We start from the raw sequence: 22,950 nt of genomic DNA, 5'->3' as shown, positions 1-22,950 counted from the left end.
CCTCAGGCGGCCGGCGGGCTCTTCCCCGGCCGGTGCCGCCGGGGCTGGGCGCCTGCAGCCGCCGCCGCCGCGGGGGAACCCGCCCGCGCCTCAGCGAGGCCCGGCGTCCCCCGGCCGCCGCGCTCACCTCCACGCCGCCGCACGGCGGTTCCAACGCCGCAGGCGGGCGGCGGGACGGGTGCTGCAGCGCGATCCTTCCCGCCGAGGTAACACCTCCGGCGGCGGGCGGAGGGTTAAATGGCGGCGCGGCTGTCAGGGCGGCTGTCAGCGGGGCGCGGGGCGGCGGCGGGCGCCGTGTGAGGGGAGCCCGCGCCCCTGGCGGCGAGGCGCTGCCCGGCCCGGCCCCGCCCCGCCCCGCGCCGCCCTCACACGCCCGCCAGCCCGTCCGCCCGCCCGCCAGCCCGCCGCCGGGGTGTGGCGGCCGCTGTGGGAGAGGGGCCGCCGGGAGGGCGGAGGCGGCCGCGGCGGCCCGGCGGGGGAGCGAGGCGCCGGCATCCGTCCGCCGGGCTCGCTCCCGGGGAGGGCTCGGTCCCGGGGAGGGCTCGGTCCCGGGGAGGGCTCTGCCGTGCCGTGCCGGCCTTCAACGGGTCACTTCGCGGTGCGGTGCGGTTTGCGCGGCCCCGGGGCGAACGGCCGCGGACTTGCCCTTCGGTGGTGAAGAAGCTGGAGAGCGGCGGGGGGGAGTCGGAGCCACCCTCCGGGGGCAGGCCAGGCCTCGAAACCTGACCGAGGTTCTGGCTTCTCCACCTCCGGCACCTCCCCGCCGGCTTCCTTCAGGAGGGAGTCCTCGCCCCGGCATCAGTCCGACGCTGCTGGGCGTCGGCGAAGGCATCCCGTCCGGGGACGAGCCTGCGTCTCGGAGCCGGCCACCGGTGTTGGCCACCGGCTTCGGAAGAAAGCAGCGGGCGGACCGGCGGCCGCTTTCCAGAGTCGACTTGCCGTCGCCGAAGACCGGGCACCGAACGATCGCGCCAGCGGGGAAGAGCAGCCCTGGCTCCTTGACGTGCCCACCTGCAGCCAAAGGTCCCGTACGCGTGGGCGTTTGTCGAGCCCAGCGTTCAGGGATGACGTTCAGGGGCTACGGTGGCAGGATAAACTATCCTCTTGCAGAGATACTTCTCTGAAAGAAAAGTTTCTGTCTGTTTTTATGCAACAGACTCATCCGTTTATATCAAACCACAGCCAAATTTATTTCCCTGACACGGAGTCTGTGATTTAAATACGGACCTATGGATACCTACACGCCCGCAAAGCTACGAAGGGATTTCAAGGGGTGTTTAAATCACGTTAGGTGTAAAGAATCTTCCTGCTTTCCCTAATTCATCTACAATAAGCACGGGCACGACGTAAAGGCCGAGGAAGTAATTGTAAGGTTTTGGTGTCCAAAATTGAAAACAAACCAAAATGTTGCTCCTAGTTAACTTCCATCATCCGTACGAGCAAGAAAATACAACTTCCACACAACGCGAGTATCTCTGCCCCACGTGAACGCTGAGCCTGAGCAGCCGATGAGGGTTGCCACCCTCTCTACCCCTGTCATCCCCTGCCCTCCCGCTTTCCCTCTGATCAGCCTGCGCTAAAGCCCTTTTCCATACACTAGCTGGGTATGGTTAACGCTTCACAGGCACGCTGCCATCTGGAGTACTGTCAAAAACCTTCAGGAAGGCAAGATAAACACTTGCTGAGGAACTCGGACTGTATTCTGGACAGCAAAAAGTGAAGTATTCATGTATCAGAAAGATTTTCCAGGCTCTTTTTTAGCATTTTAATTTGAAAAATCCAAATTCCTAGTATTCTCCTGGTTTCTTTTAATACAGGCGTATGCAGGGGTTTTTTTAAATTCGGCTGTCTTTCTGGTGCCTGTAAGACTTTGTTCAGTGTTTGGTGTTTCACAGGAGAAGGGGTACGCGTGTGTGCCCAGTCTAATAAGTGAAGGTCACTGCATTTTGCTGTCAGACACTTAGTGCAGAAGATGCAGCTACACAATCTGTTCCATGTCTCGCAGTGATATAGCTCAACCCTTCCTTTCAATATATAGAGGGGGCTTATAGGAAAGGCAGAGACTTTTTAGAAGGGCCTGTAGTGGCAGGACAAGGAGCGACGGTTTTAAACTGAAAGAGGGTAGATATACATTAGATATAAGGAAGAAATTCTTCACTGTGAGGGTGGTGAGGCACTGGCGCAGGCTGCCCAGAGAGGCTGTGGCTGCCCCATCCCTGGAAGTGTTCGAGGCCAGGCTGGATGGGGCTCTGAGCAACCTGGTCTAGTGGAAGGTGTCCCTGCCCGTGGCAGAGGGGTTGGAACTAGATGATCTTTAAAGGTCACTTCCAACCCCAACCATTCTGTGATTCCTTTGAATGCTGAGGATCTTCCCACGCCTGGTCCTGGTCTGTGCAACTCATCTGGCAGCAAGGGTTCGGCACCAGGCAGTGCCGCTGCGGAGGGGCTACTGTGCACAGGTACACAGTCATGCCAGAAGCTTCTTTCGTGTTGGTCGTGTAAGGTACCAGCTGACACAAGTGGATGCACAGTGGTACTGGGTTTGGTTTGAATGAAACAGGTAATAAATCACATATGGTAATAAAGAGAATAATACCATAAGGAGATTACAGATGATGGGGAAGCTCAGAGGAGAGGAAGTGAGCAGCAAATGGCTCCCTGCTCTGAAAGGTCTGCTGGAGTCCCAGGACTGAAACTCTGGTCTCTTTTGCTGCCTGCATTTAACATCTGAAAAATCTTATATCGGTGAGTGTTTTGCCAGGCTTTTTTTCCTCTATGAACACAACTTCTTAAAAATTTAATCACTAAGAAAAAAAAGTTTTTCCTCCATCGTAATGCAGAGGAGAAAGTAAAGAAATCCATACAGTAGGAAAGAGTCAGAAAACGTGGCAAGATGTTTTACTCGTATCGCAGTATTTTGCACTTATTATAGTGCCTTTGATCCAACGGCCTTGGAGTATTTTATGAGTTTTGAGTGATCTTTGGTCTTTTTGTTTCCCATTCCTGACGAAAAAGGCTTTGTCTTCCTTTTTCTGCCAGAGTAAACTGATTTGCTGAGATTATGCTTAAATAGTAAAGCCAAAACCAAAACTAAGATTGCTGCTCAGGTCACTGTGCTCCCCTTCCATGCCTTCTTTTAGACCCATCTCACCTTTGTGTCAACATTTCCAAAAGGGACAGTGTCCAAAAAATAGCGATTAAAAAACACAAGTCGCCCCTATGATTACATGATAGAAATTGTAAAGACCCCAGATAACAGGAGGATGAGCACAGGATAAATACACAGGCTACATTATTAAACCATTTGAAGCACACTGGATTATGTTTGCACATAACACACCTGCTGTGATGCTAAGGACTAAGATCTGTCTTTGTTAACGTGCCTTCCAGATTTCATCAGGAACATATTTTTCATTAAAATACTTCAGCGGAGCTGGTCTCTGAGGCATCTGGCTAGCGGCGGATGAAATGCTGGGTTCCTTGCCATTAAAGTTGGTCTCCCTGGAGAGTGAGAAAACTAATAACAGAAGGGACAGGAGAAAGAGGGAGCAGATGAATACTCATTTAGCCCACAACCGTAATGTTAAGAACAAAATTAATTTAGACACTGAAGGATACAGACAGAGAGTGACCTTTAATTGCCAATCTGTAGTGCTGGCCACCAGTGTGATAAACAAGCAGGGAGTTTGTGGACGGATTCCTGCAGAGTGCAGACCCCAGTCAGCCGCTGTGCGGAGGTGGCCTGCATGCCTGGAACGTTAAAGGCAGCCGTGACAGGAAGGTCAGGCAGGTAAAAGCATCTGGGCCCGTAAAAATGGGATTACCTGTTTTCCAGCTGCTGGCAGCTGTGCAGAAAACACTTGTACATGTAGTGATGGGCAGTGTCAGAGGTGGCGGGCAGCTGCCCCCTGCATAGCCAAGCCAGAACAGCCACGCTGACTCCAGCCACGAGCTGAAACTGCTCTGCCTGCTTTTACCTGAACCAAAGTAAGGGTATTTATATGAAGATTGGCTGTGTTGGTGGTTTTCAGTGGGCATAAGGTGGTGTGTTGGTCTGTGGCTCTCTCCCCGCTGCCAGCACAGTTGGGTTAGGAAGAAAATGTCTTTTTTTCCCGTTGGCATAAAACCAAGATGGTGTAGTAGCACATACTGTCTACAGACCACCAGGTGTGCAAGCAGAATGGCTGGCTACTGAATTCCCTCTCCGCTCTGTGTAGGGGGGAGAGATGTGACATTGTGTGTGATTTCTATCTGTGTAAAATATGCTAAAAGTCTCCTCTTGCTGATATTAAAATTACCTCAAGCTTCCTAACGGGAGCAGTAATAATATCCTGACTCGGAAAGAGAAGCGTGCAAGCAAGAGAAATCTCTGTTTGCTCTTATCTGCATTGGCAAAGAAGAATTAATTGTGAAACCCCCCAAAGTAGTCCTGGCTGGGATGCAAGCTAGTCATCTGTTATGGATGGACAAGGTAAGGGCCAAAACAGTAATATAAATATTTGGTGGTTTAGGCGGAAACTTCAGAAAGCTGGAAACAGGGAGAAACTGAAACGTGTCCTTTTAGAAATTATACCTCTGCATTGCTCAAGAAAATTTCTCAAGCTATCAAAAAAAAAAAAAAAGTTGTACTGGCTGAAGAAACTCCAGTCTTGACTGGAGAACTGACAAGAATGCTAATAATTTAACTACAGAAGCCATTTAAATTAATAAAAATCAGTAGGAAAAAAAGGTAAAATTGTCAGGCATTGGTAGAAATCAGAAGCATAAAACTGGCAAAGAACTTAAAAGAAGATGAGATCTGCAGCCAGCAACATCAAGTGATAAAAGATGTTTCTGATTTTAATATATATTTGAAATAAAAGAATAGTAGCTATTCTACTGATCTACTGCTATGTTAAAAATTTTACTTGTTAATTGGAATGCAAAACACACACAGATGTTCAATAAATATTTCTGTTCTCTTTTGGGGTGGAAAACAGATGATAGAGCCATATCCCAGAATGGTAACAAAATACTTTCTGCCCCAATGCAAGCCTGAGGATGTAAAATAAGAGCAGCTCCAGTTAAACAACTTAAAATCAGCAGCTCTGAATAAACTTTCATCCAAAAATTTGTAATATTATTTTTCCAATCAGTTAGTCTGGAGATGCTGTGGAGGTTTCAGACCACTGGATGAATGTTCATGTGTGGTGTTTTATCGGTTTGATTGCTCTGTAAAGTGAGAGCAGCCCTGGCTGATACAGACCTGTCAGCCTTACCCTGATTCCAGACACAGGGGTGGAAAAGCTGATAATAAAAAGGCACAGTACCATCACCAATGCCACTTGACAAAGGTTGGTGGAAAATGTCTTTTACATAGTTACAAGTTTGGGGAGTAAAGGTAGCAATGTTATAATGTAATAATTCTTTACACTTCCATAGAACATTTGGTTTGGTAACCCTGACATTTCTGCCAAGGACACTTCTGCAAAATCAGCACAGCATGCATTAAAAGGATTAAATGTTGACTAATTGGTCTCCAAAATGTCACTTTAATGTGTCATCTTCATGCAGGACATATTTACCTAAAGATTTAAGTATGGATTAGGCTTTCGCAATTTAAAACTGTTATCAGAGACCTAAAAGAGGATGTAACATCATCGCTGCTCAAGTTTTCAGGTAACACACAAACTGGGACAAAGGCAAGTCCTGAAGACAGGTCACTACCACTGAGCAATCTCTGAGTAAGCTGGGCTTTAGGCAATACATATTTTAATATAGCTCCCATAAAATTACACATCTAGGAACAGAGACGGCAGGACATGCTTTACAGTATGTGCAGCTCCCTCCTGGGTACTCATTATTTCACAAAGATCTGGAGATCATACTGAGTTGTTAGCTAATCTTGAGCTCCCACTGTCATATCAGTTCGTTTGTGCTGCTGCCCACAGCTTTTGAGCAGAGAAAAATGTCACCTTACAAGTTTTTGCCACTATCCCACCTGGAAGTATTATGACCAAGTGCAAGGAATACGACCTTGATCAAACGCTATGAGGAAACACAAAACTTATAAGAAAATTGGGGAGAGAGTAGTTACCATTGATACCTTATCAAAATAAAGAGATGATCGAGTGAAATTCATCTGTCACTATGAGAAATAATCACACAACCATAGCACAAAGGTTCAGGCGCATAGTTTTCGTACTGTGCTTAGGAAAAGTCTAGCTTTGGATGCCCACCAGGAAACCAGGCTGCAGTGCACTTAGCCTAGTGCAGTTTTACAGGAGACTACCCTTAAACCCCGCTTTCTCTCTTTCTCAAGATACCCATGGGAATGAGAGTCCAGCAGAAGTCTGACATCCAAGTCATGTTCGCATCTGAGCTATGTGGATGGGTAGCGAACTGAGCACAAGCGTAGGTTCAAGCACACGTTCCATAGCACAGGTGTGGATCTATGTGTGATGGCTGGGAGTATAGAAACTGGGGAAACAAATTACCTCTGCAATTAGTACTTTTGCAATAGCTTTTCTTGGTCCAGTGCTGGTATTCACAATTTAAGGTGGTTACTAGGTAACTACGGAAAATGTTGGGAAGAGCAGAAAATAGGACAATATGGTGGGCAGAAGGACTCCAAATGATTTATCTGTAATCTTGGAGAGTTACATTCCAGGACACCCGGCATGAAGGGAACTCACCCTTAATAGAATGATAAAATCACAGAATGGTTTGGGTTGGAAGGGACCTTAAAGATCATCTAGCTCCAACTCCCCCACCATGAGCAGGGAGACCTTCCACTTAGTAGAGGGCTTAGTAAATGTAAGGTCCAGTGGCTAGAAGCCAAAGCTAAACAAACTCTGATTACGTAGACTGAAAACATTTTTACAACAGGTAATAGTTATTGGAATAATTTGCCGAGAGCTGCGGTGGGATTTCCCGGAAGTTGCAATCTCTTGTTGTTCCTAGAAGAGTTCTACTTCAAACACAAATCAAGTAAGGGAAGTCCTACAGCTTCTGTTACCCGAGAGGTCAAGCAAGATGGTCATAATAGTCTCTTCTGGCCTTGTAACCTATAAATAGATTAGAGTCCCAGTGGAAAAAAAAAAAATAATCCTTATCTTGGGCTTTCCCAAAACACTGTGGAAAAAACAACAGGAATGCAGAAAGATCAGAAACAGTCACCTTGCAACAGTTGTGCCTAGTTTGGTATTTCTGATGAAGAGACCAAAACATTTTGTGATCTTATTCCAGGATGTCTTTTAAGCTCTTCCTTCTTGCTGTCAGAGCTTGGCCATACCCAATACACCCATCTTCAGAGCAGTTAACTAGTTAACATTTGATAATTATAACAAAGGTTGGGTTTGAAGTTGGTGGGAGTTTTGCCATTCTCATTTAATGGGTGGATCAAACTAAAGTATCTTTGCAATTTAAAGACACACCTCAAGTTCTCCATCCAATGTGAAGTGAAACTCGGGGGAATTATGCCACACACACACAACTGCTGAGTCTGGCTGAAAGAACAGACGTTTCTTATATACCGTGTCAAGTACTGTTATATTTAGGCAACATTTGAAAAGAATTCTACCTACACGAAGTGAATCATTAAATAGCCACAGCACAAATGCCATACCAGCAACAGACACAAATTTATTCTGTGCAACTGTGCTGCCTTTATTGTTCTTTGCAAAAAGAGAGTACTTCACACAGCATGTATCCTTCTGCAAATTTTTTGGTTAAAAGAAAATAACAAGTCCTGTCTATGAGTTTCTGAGAGTGTTCTGCATGTATGGAGCAAGGGACACAGGAGCACTGATTTCTTTGTCTGCTGACTTCAAAAATACAGTGAAACAGCATTTAGATTTTACCAGTCTCCTCCTTTACTTACTGCCTGAGATAATCATGATAAGAATTCATCATCAGCTAAGTGAAACCCTTCAAGTACATAAAATACTTTGAACAAAACAACGCAAAACATCTAAATAGCCTGAGCCTTCTGCTCAGAGCAGGACTAGATTCACAGAAGTGCTGTGTACCAGTACCAGCACCAGCAGCACCAGCCCCTTTTACCTTGAACTTGCTGACCACTGTTGCTGTGAGCACAGCAGAGCAGGGTTTAATGTGCTCTTTCATCAGTGGGAACCTGAAGTCACGGCATTCCCAGCCCAGTGGGAAAGCAGAGACCCAAGTTCCTACCTGGTCTTTGGTCTGAAGCAGGGATATGAAGCAGGATGGTTTCTGTCAGGTCTACCTTGCATGAGTGTGTGCTAACTTGCACACTATGAGGTTTCTGGAACTGAGGTTTCCTCAGTCCCTCCTCAAGTTTTTGTGTTTTGGTGTTTTTTTAGTATTTGAATAATACTTCAATTCTAAAACCACAAAGAAAAATGACTGTCAGGCCTGCTGGCCAGGACAATTACCTGGGCCTCTGCTCCAAAAAGTATTTAAGTATTTCCTTAAAATAAAGATGAATGTTGCCAACAGACCTGTCCAGAATATCCTCTTAGCACGAGTACTTGCAGCTCATTCCTAGGAGAACAAAATGATAGTTGAAGTCTTCCCAGCAGAAGATGACCTGGAGCTAGAGTGTCTTGCATTTCATGTGAATGCCTGGAGCTCTGAAAATTAGGATGAAATGGGAACTGCTGGAATAGAAGAAGCAACATCAATTGTCAGATTTGTGAATCTAGCTCAAAAAAAAAAAACATTGCAGAGGGGGTTCCTCCCAAGGGAAACAATGTCATATCAAATCCACAAATGATTTTGAATCAGCCATTCCTGCCTTTTCAGAGTATATTTTGAAAGAACTGTCCAGTTGCAAATGAGAACCTCCCAGGCTTGAGGAAGCAGGAATGTCTACTGTTGGCAACAGGTTCCCGCTATCCCCCACTACTGTCCTCATGAGTTTGGTGACAATACTTCCACTAATTTTACAAGAAGCACAGTCAGGCCCTTCAGACAAACTGTAGAAGTCCTGTTAGAAGAAGAACTGAGCGTCCAAGACTTTAGCTAATCAATACACAGCTAGTAGTGATTATTAAAGATACACTTCCAAAGACTTCCAAATACACATACATACATGTATATATATATTTCAGACAAAAAAAAAATGTTTGCACTTCAGAAATATGGTTCAGATTAGATCCATGTTTCCATAGGCTGAATATAATTTTCCTGAAAACAAAGGCAAAAGAGAAAGGCAAAGATGTACAGATTCCTGAGCAGCATTCTCTTCCCATCAGAGGTATAAAAAGGCCCATGTTTTTCAAATGAAAAACATAATCATCATTTAAGACTGCTCCATAAAAAAACAAGCACTTTTTGAACAGACCTCTGTTACAAACCTCTGTTCAAAGGATTGTATAACTGGGCACCCCTGGCAAAACACAGTAATGTTCATGTATCACGATACAAATATTCTAGGAATAATCAAAACATGAAAGGTTCATACAGGCATCTTCTGTATTAAACTAGAATGATCTGTGAGAATGGCAACTCCTGTATTTTCCTCTCTCCTATAATCCCACTGCAATACAGGCAATAGTTTTTTGCTGGTAGTACTAATGGAAACAGGACTGGGCAACGACAGTTTAGGACAGTGTGATGGACTACCGTGATACCACACACCTGTACATGTGTCACTTCATTTGTCTGCCCGACAGCTGGCTCTCAGTATGGTATCAGATAGATGATTTCTGTTGTCCTTCAGCTGGGAAAACACATTCAAACATGTCAAACGCCTTTCCAACACTAGCACAGGATATACACTTGGCTCAGACTCAGACTGGCTCCCTCATGAAACTGGTGCTTGTGTAGACATCTATAGTTTTGCGATTCTGGTTGGGATGGGTCAAAGGCTACTCTGCAACAGAACCAGGACATTCTAATTACATTTAATTCTGTCTTTTAATTTTAAATCAAAACTATCTTGTACTCTTTTAAGTACAAAAAGAGACAGCAAAAATATGATGTGCTTTAAAATCTGCCTTACGGAACCACAGGATTTTGATGTGTAAAGATTTTAAAGCTGCCCACAACATTTAGGGAAAAAAAAAAACCAAACCAAGAGAACAGTCTATTTAAGAAAATCTTTAAATTTTTATTACTTTCTAGTAGTCATTTTCTCATGTGTATGTTTACATTCTAAACCAGCTAAACAATATACCCTATTGGTTTCCTCCTTGTAGGAAAAAAAAAGTCAAGGAAAAATCTTGGGGAAGAAAAGCTTGAGAAGGTACCATCATTCTAAATAGGTTGTATTGTTATTGCTTAATTAAGATAATGAAATGCTCAGGGGTTGGAGCAACGGAGGCTGGTGGTTTACACTTGGCATTTCCCTTCTGGTTTTGTTCCTTCTGCAGAAGACATGCCCCCTCGTGGGGAGAGGTTCAGGCCCATAAACCACGGGTCTCCCTTGACAGGTTTGGGTATCGGGCAAAAGAAAGAGTTTTCACAAACCAGCTTTTTCCTTCTGAATTTCTCACTTTTCAGTCCCCCCTTAGATGCGCGATGCTTGGCGTACCTCGCATAAATCTCTTCGGTGGGTTGTGGGGAGGATGAAAAGCAGCAAGCCGTACAGCCCCTGAAGAGATGAGACTAGATGGCTAACACAATAAAAACAGTGTGGAACCAGTTCCTTCAGCTGTGTCAAATACGTTAGTTTTAGCACCTTCATGAAATAGAGGAAAACTGCCCTAAAGAAAGCACTGCATAAAAGTTTGCTCATGACAAGGATAAGAGGACACAATTCCCTGGATCTAAGTGAGCATCCTACAAACCAAAAGCATCATCACTGTAGGGATCTCAGCACTGAACTCCTTATTGGCAGGCTCTTAACCCTTGTCTAAGCTACGGTAACACTGAAATAGTTCTGAAAATATTTTCAGGCTCTTAAAAGCCTTTTTCTCCTTTTTTGTAATGTTGGTTTGGCCATTACAACCACAGTGCAGTTACCTGTATGTTGTCCTTGCCCGTTCCTTGAATGAATTTTGTTATTTGTTAAAACTGGTCACTTCAAAACGCCAAAAATGTAAGTGACGTGGATCGTAAACATCCACTTACCATTATTACCATGACAACAGATCTTCAAGTAACGTGACAACTCCACTGGAGTTATGAAAACTGAGACTATCAAATTGCATTCAGTGTGAACACAGGGTGAGGAATACCAAACAATATGATACCTCGTGACTATTAAACACAGGGTGATAGTCTTCCTCCCTTCAATATTGAAAGCATATTAATTTTCGCATGTGAGATACAAGCAAATGAACTGTCTCTCCAAAACAGATAATAGGCTGATGAAACAAACAAATGATCTTTCATTAGAAGTACAAGATAAAAAAGCAGCACATTAAAGCACAGAGTCTGGTATAGTGACAGGAGGCCACTACGCTCTGCTATGTAAAGAGAGGACAGAGAAAGGGCACTCAAAGCACAACGTAACAAGACAGTAAGATAGCAAAGAAAAAAAGTCTGTGCTAACAATGCTTCTATCTGAGATATTAGCATAAGACAGGACAAAATAAACACCGTGTTTTTTAGATTCACATAATGTACGTTAACCTCTCCTGCAGCAGGTTCTTTCTGTCTCTAAGTACAAGAACCCCAAGATCCTCTCTCAGAAAACTGCTCCTCACTTCAGGGAGAAGGGGTTATTCTACACTGGTTTGTTCCTTATACCTCAGTACGCACCAAAGCCACTTTTCTTATCGCTACGGATACATCTGCCTGCTTTGCTGCTCTAGACATAAACAAAGTGAAATTGGAGTATGCAGTAACCTGTTTTCTGGGTGCTAACCCTCATGGCAGACTACAGGGACATCCTCTCCACCTTCACTTGTGTGGAATCTTCATCTGACTTCTCTTGAAATGAGAAACTACAGAGCACATCAAATAATACTTGAAACATGAGCTAGCCAGCTTGAGACAATTAACATGCTTCTGACTTAGTGATTACTATTTCCTTTCTGTTCCACCTAAGAGGATTCAGCACTTGAAATACCTGAGAACTGTAAAGCATTGCAATGTTCATCACTCTTGCAGTTGACCAACAAAATAAAAATTTTTTAAGTCCGTTGTTGGAAGGGTTCTGCCCTCTGTCTCTTGTTCAACTGTTACATAACAACTGTACACAAACTTTATTAGCTTTGTGTCAGAAATAAATTCGGGTAGAATCTCAAGCCTTCCACTGAATCATCTCTGCAAAGATGGCCCATCTTTTCAGCAAGAAGCAGCCTAAAGAAAGCAAAAGAAGACATGCTGTATTACTTGAGGACAACATGACAAGGAAGGTATTAAACACAGCAATTATTACTTACCTTTCTTTGGCTAAGAGAACAGACATCCCCACCAACTTAGCAAACTCATCAGCTGTGAGAGAACCCTTTTCAGATACCTGTCAAAAACCAAACACACAAATAAACAAACTATGGCATTAAAAGAACAATGACGTTCTCTCAGCTATTGAACCAGGTCTAGCCTTGTGAAGTGATAAAACTGGTAGCAAATCCCTTGTGAAGACAACTAGTTTGTTTGCATTTTTAAAAAGTACAAATAATTATGAGTATTTCCCCTTAAAAGTAACTCTTCTGTGTCCTGGGAAAATTGCCAAATATGAAAAAGGAACATAGAAAAAAGTTAAATCTGTTTAAAAAAAAAAAATAATAATAAAAAAAATAAATCACATGGTACCCTTTCCTTAGGATTTTTTTAAAAGATGCCTTAGGACAAAATGAGCAGAAACATTAGAATAGCTCAGACAGCAGTATACTATCCCAATCAGTATTTACACAGCCCAACTATACTAAGTGATTCTGCAAACGGTGAAGCCTAAATGAGGAAATAAAAGACCTGTTCAGGGCAGGTCATTGATTTAGAAATTTAAGTAATCTCAGATGGAAGTGGAGAATTTGAGTTTAACGGGATTTAAAATATCCCCACTGCCTATAGAAAAATCTGTACACCTTAGTACTCCACCCCATATTATGGCATACTAGAGGGATCAGTAAAAGCCACCATCACATTCAGTTGACACAGAAGATAGGTTCAGTCTTGGGACTCAAACTTTGGCCCCATTGTCTCAACCACACTAGCTAATACATGCTAAAATGAAACCTCACATGTGGATGCTTAAAATATTAGATATGAAGTCTGGACTTCTTAGTGCATTGAATTTCCCAGATAAACATGCTTTACTGCCCCACAAATTAATAATTCTTCCATTTCTCCATTGCTTCAGATTCAAGAAAACTTGTAAATCCAGATGTAGTTGCCATTTCCTGCTTCCCACATAACTGAGAGGGGAGGGATCTATTCTGCGTCATTCTCAGCAGTAGTCTTTTTACACAAACTTGGATTAAATTAGTCCTAACTTGAGATTTTATGAAGCCAAGTGATCAAATCTGAGTTACGGAAGTCAGCTGTACAATCCGATATGCATACGAGTGATTAGTTATCTTTCCTCCCCAAAGCACTATTCTCAACAAGGGTGACTTTGGGGTCCTTTGACTTCCATGTCGTTTCCTGTCTTCACCAGCCATTCAAAACTACATCTCTCTCCGGTCTGAAACCCTGTGACTTCCTTTCACTTCTACTCAGAAGTTTCATGTAACTGTACGTTATACTTTAAGTACAGGGTGCTTTTGACCACAAGTCTGATCTCATCCTCCCTTTCCCTTATTGGCTAGCCTTCCTTATTCAAAGCCTCTCCCTTACTTTTTTCTATAGAGTCAAAGTCTCACATTAAGAAAATAAAAGAAAAAAGGCACTTCAGTCATAAATCCACCATCTGTTGCTTTTTGCAGTTGACCTCATTTGTTATCAAGAAAAGGTTTTTCCTTTCCTTTCAAAGAGATAAGCACTCTTGCTGAAGGCAACAAATTAATTAAAACCCAAAAATAATCAGAAAAATACCTAAAATAGAGTAGGTATTTTTCTGTAATTATAAGAAAATAAACTGAAAGGATTAACATATATGAAAAGATTTAAGCATTTTAGTTTTGATAATTAAGGATGGAATCTTTTAGATGGCTACATACATTTCTCTTATCTTTTTGGTTACAATCATGCAAAATACACTGAAGAGTCTACCTCATCTATCCAGTGAGAAGGTGTCTGTGATAGCTCTACTTTTTCTTGACTCCCCAAGTTAAAGTCCTCTTTGACTTTGATGTTTAACTTTGGATACACTGAATCAGCCTTTACTCAACTTTATGAAAACCAAAAAATTACATCCCACTGAAAAAGACACAGGAAAATGCATCAAACAATGGGATAGCAGGACTTCAAAGAGTCCAGAGGTAGCAAGACCATGAAGGTTTACCACACCGAGCAATATATACTTTTTTTTTTTTTCCTGATGAAGCTAGCTTAATTCTATATGCACTACTCTCCAACTGAGCACTCTTCACAGCATCAAACTCAGCACAAGATGTTACACAGCGTGCTATTTTATGAAATAAACCCAAACCAAACAACTGCCTATATGAACATTTGAGCTACTTTCACTACCTCCAAGCACATTGTGTACAGTGTCTGAAGTCCACTTCCATTAAATTAAGTTCTTAATATATGCCGTGAATTTCATCCTACAGCGCAAAAGATTTGGAGGAAGGTTGAAGGTTAATGAAGTTTGAGAAGAGATGGAAAAGTGATTTATTCCTTAAGGAGAAAGCAATGACTAAGATTATTGCCTGCACAGCACTTTGAAGATAAAAAGTGCTATTTAAGTATTACTGTCAGAAGATCTGGAAATGGAATATTTTGTATTTCAAAAGCTCAAAAGGAAATCCTGTACCTCAAGTTTTTATACCTAATGTGTTTAAATTTCCCCAGCATGGTCAGAACACTGAAGGAAATGAAGTATACTTACTGTCTCTAAAGCAGAAGCTACCATTTCCTCTTCGTTATGAGACTGGAGTTCAATCACCATCACACCACTGTCAAATATCCGAAGCCTAAAATCAAAAGAGAGAGTCAAAGTAACTAAAAACCCTGTGCACATCACCTGTGGTCACATTTCTAATGAATCCATACCTATAACCACGTTAAAAAAGGAAATAAAGAAAAAAAAAAAAGCTCTGTAAAATGAACTTAACATTAAAAGCATCTTCAAAATCTGAAGAGACTGAAACAAGCAGGGCGTATGTCTGGGCTCAGTTAAACACTTTTCCTAGTCTGAAAAAACTGCATTGGAAGTGAAAAGCATGTTGTCTTCCTAGCAAAGTGAACCATGGTTAAAAATTCATATTTTAATATAGAGTGGATGTTGGTCCATACAGCAGCATCCTTTAAGCAAGGATGACTTTGTTTAAAAAAAGCAAAAAAATCCACTGCAGGTAAATATCAAGTCATCCAAGCACCATGGTCTGACTTGCCAGTGCCATATTTTATAAATATATCTGTAAAGCTCTTACCTCAGTGGTAATTTCAGTGACTCCAGCATCTTACAAGCATTTACTAAATCTTCTGGTGACAGCAACTATTAAAGTAGTAAAACATATTTATTCACAGCTTGCATTTCAAGTATACTGTCTAACACCAAACAGTTTTAATAACTACAACTATAAAATATACCAGGCTACACAATACTGTTAATTTTCTTCCATTCTATTGTGCAGTCTATTTTCTTGGCTTTTATGCTCCTTTCTGTTCCCTTACTATGTATTCTATAATCATCCTTCTTGCCCTGTTTACAGAAAGAATTGATGTATTTTGTAAAATAAAATATTATCCATTCTTTACTATTCTCTGTCCTTTCAGTCTTCTTTCCAGATAAAGATGGATTTTCCCTTTTATTTCATATTATAAAAAGCACCATACATTATGACAACTTATAGAGGATACATAAACAGTACATGGAAGAAGGTGAAAGGAAAAAGGTAAACCCCCCTAATTTTAATAAAGGGCTGATCACTTCATGCTGTTAGACAGGTAGAGTGAGCAATTGGTAGGGAACATTTTTACCCTTTTCCTTTAATTACCTTATCACTGAAGTACATTTTATAAAATATACAATAAAACCAATTTCTCACCTCTAATCCTCGTGCACGATTTACCAGGCAGTACACTTCTGTAAGTGACATGATCCCCCCTCGCTCCTGTGTTAAGCACAAAACTGGTAAGAGAAATAGCATTAATCTAGTAAACACAGTATCTCAACTTGCATTTGACTGATTAAACAGGCAAAACAGAGGAGCTAAATGATGGGCCTTAATGAAAAAAACTACCCAGGCAATACCACGTATTTCTAGCGTGAGAGGCAAGTTGTTGTATTATACCTTTCTCTAATCATTTTAAAATGCGAAATACTGATACTACATCCAAAGACTGTGAATTACTTTGATTTTAAAGCAGAGAATAAATCACAGGGACAAGGAATTTCAGTGTATTAAATCTATCAATCAATTTACTGTTTTTACTTTTCAGACACACTCGGTTTTCCATTCTGATCGTAATAAGTAGCACATAGCTTTCACAAAAATACTGTAATATCTATGCTTTTTAGTAGACACATAGCCTTAGAAGTTGCAATGTGAAATCTAAATTTTTGGTGAGAACCCTGAATTCTGTCATAGCTTCAGATAAATTAAAATATGAGATATTACTAAGGGGGTGGGTAATCTACGTAATAACTCTGCGCTATATTTGCAGAAAACATAATTTTTAAGCAGTTTAAACATTGAGTACTTATGTTTTCAAAGTCAGTGTTGTTTCACTCTTTCTTTAAAAAAGTAATATTCTGCAGCAAGGGATGAATACAGGGATGTTCAAATGGAAGAAAGACTGCTAGTATAATTTTCTAAATATCACTGATATTTTGCAAATTAGAAGCTGAGATACCCTTACTACAAAGAAAAATTCTTACTTATATTTAAACTTCATTATTCAGAAAGAGGATATATATTCCTTCCATAAACATTGAATATGAGGCTGTGCTGCTAAATCTGAGGCTTTAAAAAAAGGCACAGCACTACAGCCAAAACACATGTACATCAACACATGGAAAATGCTGGGGCAAAATTAGGTACTTTACCTCTAATGGTGTCTGCAGTATTCCAGCTAGCTGCTTCGCCAGTTGCATATGGTAATGCGTACCAGATCCATATGTTTCCCTAGTAACTGGATTAGCTATACCCATACTCAGTAGATAGGACTTGAACCTAATAGTCTAAACAAATGCACAAATAAATTTAAAAGCACATCAGCTAGTGAATATTCTCATTTTTAAAAGTCTGATTTTATTACTATAAGACAGTTTTGGTGAATAATTCCATTCAGTTTACTACCAATAAAATCAATTACTAACAAAAAGAAGGCAAGACTCAATACAATTTATTCTTGACCAGCAGAGGTCAAAAATACAAAAATTTACACAAAGGCAGTAAAATTTTTGCTTTTAAGAAAGGGTCAAAAGAAAAGCTAACACTAAACAAGTAAGTTACTTTTAATTTATGTAGAATTAAAACACAAAAAATACCAACCATGAAGTGTTCTTTATTAACATTACATGTATTAAGCAGATAGCTTTTTGCTTTGCATAGGAATATTTTTTGTTGACTTAAAAAAAATTTTATTTACCTCATCCTCAGTGATGTCACCTTGTTTTTCTTTAATCTTATTAGCTATTGACTTGGATAACTCCACCATTTCCTTAGCCTATCAAGACAGACATATACATAAGTCAAATTTCAGCTCAACAGAGAAAAGCATGCTTAAAACTGAGAAAACAAGCATTGGTCTGCTTGGATAAGTTGATACATGCCATACCTTCTCCATTAGTTTGCTAAGATCCTCAAAAGCCTAAAATGAAAAGCAGACACTGCAGATCAGTATAATTACAGCATTCAGCTTCATGGATACAGCGAGCTGCCTTTGTCCACCTATTCAAGCTATTCGTCAGAGCTACTCTCCCTCTGGATTAGTATGTTACAATGTCAGATATTGTATGCAATTGGTTGATATATCTGTTTTATATCAGGTCTTAAAATCAAAATTATACCATCCATAATCAACAAAGAACGAAGAAAAGAATCAATCACACACTTTTCTGAACAGTAATTCAATATGATTTATGAAGTCCATATGATAGGAAGGAACTATGATATACTAAGGCCCAGAAAAGATTAAGCTGTCCACGGTTATTATGCTCTCCTAAAATCTGGGGAAAGGTTTCTTGGTGGTGATGGCAGGTTTTCTTCCAACAGCTAATCCTCAGTCAAGGAGATCTATTGTTTCTGGGCAGCAGCAAGCCAGCTGTAAAGCTACATAAGTACTCCTCCTGACAAGACAATTTTACTTTAATCAGTAGATGTTACTAAGTTAGTAAGAAACAGTCATGACAAATCAGCAAGGAAGAGGGTATACACTTTCACACGTATGCTTAACTGAAGAGACAAAACCTCTGAAAATGTGTGTCAACATCTCTTCATTTAAGTATCGCATACACAGCTACAGTGCTGCTACCACAATTAAAAAAATAGTTAAAAAAATTAATAAGATCCATGAGACAAATGATCAGATTTAAATAAATTAAGATAAAGACTAGATAAAAAGCATCCTCTGAAAACTCTAGTTGTTGGACCTAAAAACCAAAATAGCTGCTAGAGTAAGGGAAAAAAATTATTTGTACGAAATTTTTTTCTGGGCTAAGAAACCTTTTAGTTTGTTTCCACAAAAAAAGATATGTAATAAACTGGACATCCATCATAGGACCACCACTATATCAAGTCTATTAAGCTTAGTAAACTGCTACGGTCTCAAGTACAACAATTCTGTAACAACCCACAAAGGGCATTTTTAGGCTTAAATAAAACATACTTTAAAAAAAAGGTGAAGGTATATTGAAATTCAAAAGTTTTAGTAATGATAACCAACTAGCATTAAAAAATTAATGTAAAAAAGAAAAAAAGAGTTTGCAACGATATTAAAAAGTAACTCTCATTTCTGCCATCCTCAGCAACGCACATTCAGCCTTCTCACCCGCTTCTCTCAAATACATGACAACATGCCCAGGTGCTCAACCTTTTCAAATGACCTTTTTATAACACTGAGCGTGAGAAAAATTCCTGAACCTTTTCAGCTAAAGCTTGCCTGACAGCAGCACCCAACCCCTCCAGCCACAAGTAAAGAAGGTTGTTCGGTTAGAGTATATCAAATGACCAGAGATAGATCTTGCCTACAGCTTCTAGCCGTTACTTCTATGGGATTCCTAGCTTGTTCTGACTAATCCCCCATTAGAAAGATATATTTTAGCAGAATTTGTGCAGGAAGACCCAATTGTTCCCACCTACATTTAGGCGACTGACTTAGAAGCTTACTGATCTGAGATTCAACATGCAAAGAAGAGGAAGAGATGCCTCCAGGAATGGACAGGGTTTGCTTTTCATCTGAATCCCTCCTAATGATGCCAGCGTTTCTCCACTGACTGGAGAAGTCTAGGCTTGCAACCTGGGTACCTACATTAGGTATCCAAAATTAAGTGGGACAAAGCTAGGTCCAAGAGGAGAAAAGAATATATACCACCATGTAACAATAATCTACCACTATCAGAACAAAAGCTTCTCTTTGGAATATTTCTTCTTATTACTAGTCTGCCAAATTCAGTAATTTACAATAGATTTTCCCAATCTCTAGTGTAAATCAAAGTCCTTCTTCTGCACTTGTATATGATATCAACAAAAAGTTTTCTAACAAGGCTTTTCCCAGCTTATTTCTAATCTCTATAACCTGCATGAAAACATCATTCATCAAAAGAACCCTTGATTTAGCTAAATAAACAGCATGCTGTGTCTAACTCCTCCTCTGCCTGACTCACCGAGGGCAGGCCTGGAAACAAAGGGGAATGTGCACACACCTAACAGGAACTTCCTCAGATAAACAAAAGGCTAAAGAACTGGATTCTTATCAGCAGTGAACAGCAGATGCAGGAAGCCTTTTCCTGGAAGCCAGGGCACCATTTTTTAAATTAAGTCATTTATAACATTTAAAGCTGGAGGAAGGCAGGATTTTACAAGTCATGGCTTTCCTCCGTTCATACAACACGCATAAATGGATTTCTTTTACTCTCTGACAAAGCTACTAAAGGAAAAAATAACCAGACAATACCTTTTGAACTATATACGCACACGCATGTAACCACAATACCTTTTGAACTACACACAGAACTTCATTCATTACGTTCCTCATAAAACAGAAAGGAAAGTTTAATGCCACCAGTATCTGAAACAGCACGAGGCCTGCAAAGGTACTGTAATTTTCCTATGTATCAGAGCAGTGAATGCCTTTTTTATTGTGGCACACTGAATCCCATAAAGCTTTGCCACAAGAATGAATCTGTTGCTTGTAGTTTGTGAGTCCTTCTGTTTTAATCTCTACTACCAAGACAGAACCAGACAATTTTTAAGAATATTGCTCCCATGGGTATACAAAAAATTAATTGCCTCTGTTGTCCATCAGTATTGATATCTGGAATTCAACTATTGTGCTGTTTCTGGGGAAGAGGATGGTCTCCATCTATCCCATGTACTTCGCAAAGATACTTGTAACATCTTGCTGATGCCTGGACTGCAGAACATTTTACTGTAATTATAAGCCTAAATCTAACATTTAAGAACTGAATATTTATAAGATGAATACCTAACTTCACCACAGTTACGTGCAGACACTTGGATCAGCATATTCTTCTTAATATAAAATTTTCAATTGAAACCAAAATTAGCTGTAAAACAAAGGAAAAAACCCCCAAACTTTTAATAGTCTCTTTCTGCAGATGCCTTTGTGTTCTGCTTCCCCTGATGAAAAGTTACTGAACTCAGATTTCTAATTCTACCCAAATTAATTTTATAAATACACACCATTAGTTTCAAACAAGTCTTCTTGAAAAGAACTGTTTAAATTAAGTACCTGGACATATATTGAAAAGCCAGTTAAACAAAGTAAATAACTGTAAATTATACACTCTTAATAAATTCAGATTTCTCAACAAAACCAATAAATAGTCACAGCTGCCCCTAAAAGAAAGTGTGAATTAATGTAAATGGCTCAGACAGGTGGTTGACCTTGAAACTTCAGTAGTATTTACCTCGGAAATGTTTTTGTCAGTCTCTTTTCTTTTTTCCTCTAATTTCCTTTCGATCCCTACAATTCCTACAGCCCTTATTCTTCCTGCCTGCAAAAGAAAATAATGAAAGGAATCAAAATAGGAAATGCTAAGTTTTCTCATCCGCCTTACTGTGAAAAACCTTACATTAGAAGACAAGAAATGTTCCCCCAAAGAGCTGATATCATGCATACAATATTTCATATATTGCTTTAAAGTATTTTTTAAACCAGTGTAAAAAAATAAACAGTAAGTGTAAAGCATGCATGAATTTACTGTAGTAGACAGATAATAAATTATACTGAAGCTATTAAAATGAAGCTGCTTAATAGCCTGATCCAGACTGAGCATTCCAGCTCATCTCAATTAAAGCCTCCCAAGTCCGTGTGAACTTCTATACTAGAGCTGTGGAAATGCATGACTGTATCTAAGCATGATCACCTCAAGAAATCTAGCCTGAAGAAACACAGCCACAGAAACACAAGCTAGAGTGTAGTCTAATTTACCTTGCTGAGAAGTATCAGAATGGAGGCCATGGTGAACCTTTCATTTGATGCCAAAAGTGTTTCAGAAAGGCTAGTACCCAAGCGGCAGCAGTGCCAGCCCTCAAACCTCTGAGTGCAAAGCTTAGCACTGGTGTTAGTGATTTGCTATGACTTAAGAATAAGAACAGGAGGAAAGGCTTTTTCATTAAGTGATTCTTGACGCAGGATGCAGGCTTTCCCATTAGTCCAAATGCAACTATGTTTATAGGTACTACATTTACAAAGGAGGACATATGTGATCTGATGTTGAGCAATCTTAAAATCATCCTATTTCATTCACATAGTACTGTATGTTCAATATATTCATATATTCAACATATTCATATACAGAAACAACATCTGCATGTTATCAGTTTATAACCTCAAAGTATGCAGACGGGTAAAGGCAATCTAACACGACAAAGAGATTCTCCATAACAACTGTCCATTTAGAACATACCTTTAAATCAAACATACATAGTTTCCAAAGAGTTATATAAAGTTACATGTTATATATTTGACTACCAGCCACAAAAAATAAAATAGAAATCACAATTAAGACCAAAAATCTTTCAGCTTCATTAGATCTGTCCTGCCGAATAAAATTATATGCAAATATTTATATAAAATATTTGCATAATCATGTGTGTGTGTCTGACTACATTAAAAAATGGAGCTCATTATCAACTATTCAAGTCTAAACACACTCAAGGAAGAGAGGCCACAGTGTTCTGTATCAGGTGAAAACTGCAAAGGAGAAACTATTTCATGCCAGTGAAGAAACTGGCAAAGTAAAGCTGAATTCCCATATGTGCCCAGGGTGTTGGTTAGAGAGGCATGCCAGATGAAGTATATGGGGGCAGCAAGAAGTGGAAACAAGAGATTACATGCAGTTTCTGCTCAGAAGCTCTGCACATACCCGTGGATCCTTGTTAACTTGAATGGTCTGACCAGCAGGCATGTTCTCCCATCTCCTTTGTGTCATTTCTTCTGATAACCGTCTATAGAACTACAAACATTAAAGAGTGACAACAGATGTTTCATAAACTGTGCAGAGTACCTCTGGGTATTTTTAGCATCTTGGTAGATGAAATAAACTTCACTGCAAGACAAAGCATGGTAAGACCTACACATCCACAGTACAACATTCATTATCTGGGAATTCTCCATGTCCAATCTTCAAAAATATACACATTAGAGGAGAAGCCATGTAGTTACTAGTTAAACTTGCATGAGTACTTCTATTGTAAATTATTTTTTTCAGATATTCAAAATATCTGTTCTAAACCAAGCTAAAGTTAAAAATGTTGTGGTTTGCTGGAAGGCATGCTTTTAAAAGGAAGGAAAGTTCAC

At 40.4% G+C, this 22,950-nt stretch overlaps 1 protein-coding gene across 3 annotated transcripts in view; it reads right to left on the bottom strand.

The window, feature by feature from the left end:
• Positions 1–22,950, bottom strand: part of VPS36 (vacuolar protein sorting 36 homolog) — a 41,634-nt gene that overhangs the window by 11,891 nt on the left and 6,793 nt on the right. Inside the window, exons 5-14 of one of the 3 annotated variants that reach the window (XM_049815840.1) lie at positions 22,517–22,606; positions 21,056–21,142; positions 17,743–17,775; positions 17,554–17,631; positions 17,009–17,143; positions 16,008–16,073; positions 15,390–15,454; positions 14,846–14,930; positions 12,294–12,370; positions 12,093–12,210 (exon numbers count right to left, since the gene is read on the bottom strand). In XM_049815840.1, coding sequence (XP_049671797.1) covers positions 12,117–12,210; positions 12,294–12,370; positions 14,846–14,930; positions 15,390–15,454; positions 16,008–16,073; positions 17,009–17,143; positions 17,554–17,631; positions 17,743–17,775; positions 21,056–21,142; positions 22,517–22,606 — 810 coding nt within the window. In that variant the 3' untranslated portion in view covers positions 12,093–12,116. Of the gene's footprint in view, positions 1–10,051; positions 12,211–12,293; positions 12,371–14,845; positions 14,931–15,389; positions 15,455–16,007; positions 16,074–17,008; positions 17,144–17,553; positions 17,632–17,742; positions 17,776–21,055; positions 21,143–22,516; positions 22,607–22,950 lie in introns of those variants that run through there. The other 2 variants (XM_049815839.1, XM_049815841.1) reach the window with 2 other exon arrangements.

This window comes from Accipiter gentilis, chromosome 13, assembly GCF_929443795.1.
Source record: "Accipiter gentilis chromosome 13, bAccGen1.1, whole genome shotgun sequence".
NCBI classification, from domain to species: domain Eukaryota; kingdom Metazoa; phylum Chordata; class Aves; order Accipitriformes; family Accipitridae; genus Astur; species Astur gentilis.
This window is presented reverse-complemented; position numbering and strand designations above follow the sequence as displayed.